Source organism: Diadema antillarum, unplaced genomic scaffold (assembly GCF_040938485.1).
Source record: "Diadema antillarum isolate AM-2024a unplaced genomic scaffold, OU_Dant_1.0 seq00000693_RagTag, whole genome shotgun sequence".
NCBI lineage: Eukaryota > Metazoa > Echinodermata > Echinoidea > Diadematoida > Diadematidae > Diadema > Diadema antillarum.
The window spans coordinates 335001-339379 of record NW_027271598.1 but is presented as its reverse complement, the minus strand read 5'-3'; the positions used below and the strand labels follow the sequence as shown (position 1 = coordinate 339379).

Sequence of the window (4379 nt, the reverse complement as noted above, 5' to 3'; positions counted from 1 at the left end):
TTGATTTTCAACAGGGATATTTCGAGAACTGATCTTGGTTCCATTCCGGCAGGTGCCTTTGAGATCGCCAGGAATCTACGCTTTCTGTAAGTTGATCCTAGTAAATTCAAAAGATCAACCTGCAGACCAACACAGGTTATAAAAGAGTAAAAGGTTACTACGTCTGACAATGTAGTAAGCACATCTACAGAGTACAAAACAAAAGGAGAATGCATTCCCCTTTCATATTTAAACTAAGGTTTAGAGTTTCCTTTGAAAGTCAATTAATATACCTTAAATAATTGATGATCACATTTACTGTTAGGTTGATGCAGTTATATCAACATATCGTGGTCATGCTATTAAAATGACCAACATTGTATCAGTGCATTCGTGAATCAATATGAGGTAATTTCCTGTAAAACTGCCACCTTTGTTTATGTTGAAGATGAATGTCTTTCGGTAAAGCAGTGAAAATCGACGCGTGTATTTAAGATGGTTAAGGTTAAGCTCACAAACGAAGAAAGAACTGTGATGACGGATTCAGCCGAAAAACACAAAGAGTGTTTAAATTTTACAGATACAAAGATTATATATATATATATATATATATATATATATATATATATATAGTAATTTAACGAATCAGTAGAAGAAGAACGCCGTAAAAAAAAAATAAATCCTAGATCTTGAAGATCTTAAAAACGGAGCATAGCTCTCAAATACTGAGTTATATATATATATATATATATATATATATATAAAACTAACCTCACGAATTAGATTATGGTTGTATTCATATCAAGGACACTGAAAGATGGTGACTTAAAATGCATCTTGTACACACTCATGGGCGAAAATGTTACCAATGAATTGAATTCAATTATGTAATGTATTGTGTAACAATGCTAAGCCTAATGAAATGTGTACAGACTTACATCACTGGACGTGTAACGGAGATTCTTAAAATGTAACTACATTGTTGATTGTATGTTTGGCTTCATTGCAGGAATGTGTCAGGAAATGCAGGTCTAGTCATTTCAGCAGAGGTTTTCTTTGACCTGAAGCGTTTACACATTTTGTAAGTTGGAAGTCTCGTTAGAATTACATTTCCATCATTTGTATTACTTTTTGTTGTGCTCATCCCATTGTTACTTAATATGCATTCCACTATATTAGAAATGCTACTCTAAGCTCACTTGATTTGAAGTTGGATGTACATGAAAACCACAATTGATTTCGGACGATTATTATGATTTTGCTAACATTATACCATAAATTATATTAAAGATCATTGTCAGCGACAACATCATATTTTCCTTGTTTACCGATTCATCAGTTTATAAGAATTAAATTCTGAGATGAGTTTCTTTTAATCGAATACGATTCATAACATGATATTCTTAAAATTTACAATTCTATCAAAACAGACCATGGGCGTAAATCCGGGGGGGGGGGATGGGGGATATATCCCCCCCCCCTGAAATGGAGGAGGGGGGATGGCTTGTACAATCATCCCCCCCCCTGAAATTTGAGGAAAAAATGGAGGAAGCAGAAATGTGATTGTATCAATTTTGGCATATTGCATGACGTTCGTACGCCCGCCTTCAGACAGGTAACAGAGCTGAACAGTATATTCTATCTTGTAGAATAATGTATACATATTTTCTCAAGCGCTCGCTCGCTTCGCTCGCTCGCGAAGAAAGTAATATCGACATAAGGTATGGTTCAGACGTTGACGACGTCAATAGCATAGGCTTATATGTAAACATGCTATGAAGCAAGCAACTCGGGACCATCTGCAAATTATGTACGAAAACAAACAAACAGTAACAAAAACTATACCGTCATAATTGAACCCCCCCCCCTCCATTTCCTGAATCATTCCTGAAACGATGATGACTCTGATACATCTATGGACATACCCAGGGATGATCAGGGGCGTCGAATCTATCTCGGGGTAGGGGGGGGGGGGGCAAAGGGGTATTTGCCCCGCCCCTACGGAAATGTTGGGGGCAGACAAATCATTTTGTTCCCTAAGCAATTCCGAGATGAGGACAAATCTCGAAATTTCTTTATGGAAAATTTGACAACTACCGCCAGATTTATGCACCGGATCGCTGAATTGCAATCATAAATATGCAAAAGCTCCGCTACTGGGTCCCTTTCGATAGACTTTGTACACTTTTGAGATTGACGTTTTATTTCCTTATATTTAATGGAGGGGGAGGGGGATGGTTTCCCGCATATATATTGGGGACAAACAGATCATTTTGCTCCTCCTCGTAACTCCCGAGATGTGGAAATGTTCTTACTTTTTTAATAGAAAACTGTCTAAATATTTCACCCAAAGATGGCTGAATTTCAATTCTGAAAATACAAAATCTCCCTCGCGTAAGAGGGGGGTAGAACTAACCCCTCCCATACCCTCCCCGTTCAGTCATTTACTTAATACACTTTAGACTGACAGATTTCAAAATGTTTCATCTAATTAGTGTGCACCAGGTCTGTTACTTCAGTTTAAAGAAATGCAAACGTTCCTTAGATGGGAGGAGATATCTAGATACTTTCAATTAACGTATAGGGTTTCCCCCCTCTCCCCCATAAATAAGAAATAGTATACACTTCTGGGATTGAAATTTCCCCAGATTACATCATAAATGTGTTTACGAGATATTTGTTGCTGCCAGTAATTGCCAGCAGTTGCGCCCGGTGCGCCCCCATCCCTTAATTTCCAAAGCGAATAAAGTACAGCTACAAACGGCAGTTTTTGGACTGTAAAATGTAAAAATTTTTCAAGCTCGCTCGCTCCGCTCGCTAGCATTTAATCGTTATGTCATTCTCCTGATGTTGCTGCCAGTAATTGCCAGCAGTTGCGCCCGGTGCGCCCCACTCCCTTTAATTTCCTAAGCGAAAAAAGTACAGCTACAAACAGCAGTTTTGGGACTGTAAAATGTCAAAATTTTTCAAGTTCGCTCGCTTCGCTCGCTCGCATTTAATCGCTATACCATTCTCCTGATGTTGCTGCCGGGTAATTGCCAGCAGTTGCGCCCGGTGCGCCCCCCCCCCCCTTATTTTTCAAAGCGAAAAAAATATAGCTACAAACGACAGTTTTGGGACTGTAAAATGTCAAAAATGTTTAAGCTCGCTCGCTCCGCTCGCTCGCATTCAATCGTTATGTCATTCTCCTGATGTTGCTACCAGTAATTGCCAGCAGTTGCGCCCGGTGCGCCCCCACCCCCTTTATTCCCTAAGCGAAAAAATATAGCTACAAACGGCCGTTTTTGGACTGTAAAATGTCAAAATTTTCAAGCTCGCTTGCTTCGCTCGCTCGCATTTAATCGTCATGCCATTCTCCTGATGTTGCTGCCGGGTAATTGCCAGCAGTTGCGCCCGGTGCGCCCCCCACCTTAATTTCCTAAGCGAAAAAATGTAGCTACAAACAGCCGTTTTTGGACTGTACAATGTCAAAATTCATGATCGCGTTCATGATCTTCAGTGTGAGAATCAATACAAGAAGTTTCTCTAAGATACCATTTTGTAGGCAAAATTGTTCAATGATAATCTACATAAAATGGACTGTTTCAAATCGATAAAACACGCAAAAAATGCATCAAATTGCACCATTTACAACATCAATATGCAAAAAGTTCTCACTGTGGCAGGGGGAAACCCCCCTCCCATATCCTCCCCCCCCCCCCCCCCTCGCTCGCATCGCTCCCTCGCATCTAACCGCTCCCCCTAAGATCAAATCCTGGCTACGCCGGTGATAGGCCCCACTATTTAGTAGGCCTTCACAGTGATGTCGCACAGGCGGAGCAAGAGCTGAAATACCACGATGTAGTCATTCAATTATCTATGAATATTTCTTTTTCTTACTTGTTTTTTGGTAGAAAAAAATCCCAAATTTCACCAAAAGTGTACACCAGATCGCTGAATTTCAGGTCTGAAAATGCCAAATTTTCCTCGTGTGGGAGGGGAATACCCCCCTCCCACACCCTCCCCCCCCCCCCCCGGCTAGGCCGCTCCGCTCCCTCGCACAAATATTCAAACTCCAAGTCCCTCCCCCTACCCCCCCATCATTAAAACGGAACGATGCCCCTGGGATGATTGCTTTACTGACTTAAATCAATAAAATTGATGAATACAATTGATAGCTACAGGACACTACGTTATTACATACAAAGAAATGGACATCCTTATTAGCATTTTATCGAATTTATTTGGGCATTATTCAGGGCTGCGCTACCTTTTTGAAAGGGGCGGGGGGGGGGTATCAAAATCGCCTGTCAGTCAAGAAGAAAGAACAACAAAAGACAAGAGAAACAACAACAAAAAAGTCTTCATACTTTTAAGGTCTGATTTTCCGCCGAAAGTCGGCTGACAAGCAAAAAACAAAC

The 4379-nt window shown here is 40.5% G+C and overlaps 1 protein-coding gene across 1 annotated transcript in view; it reads left to right on the top strand.

Moving 5' to 3' along the window:
• The first annotated feature begins 382 nt into the window (after positions 1-382).
• The window catches only part of LOC139737426 (G-protein coupled receptor GRL101-like), a 20913-nt gene continuing 16916 nt past the window's right edge, over positions 383-4379 (top strand). The window contains exons 1-2 of the mRNA XM_071648102.1: positions 383-387; positions 989-1060. Of these exons, the coding sequence (XP_071504203.1) occupies positions 383-387; positions 989-1060 (77 nt within the window). The remainder of the gene's footprint in view (positions 388-988; positions 1061-4379) is intronic.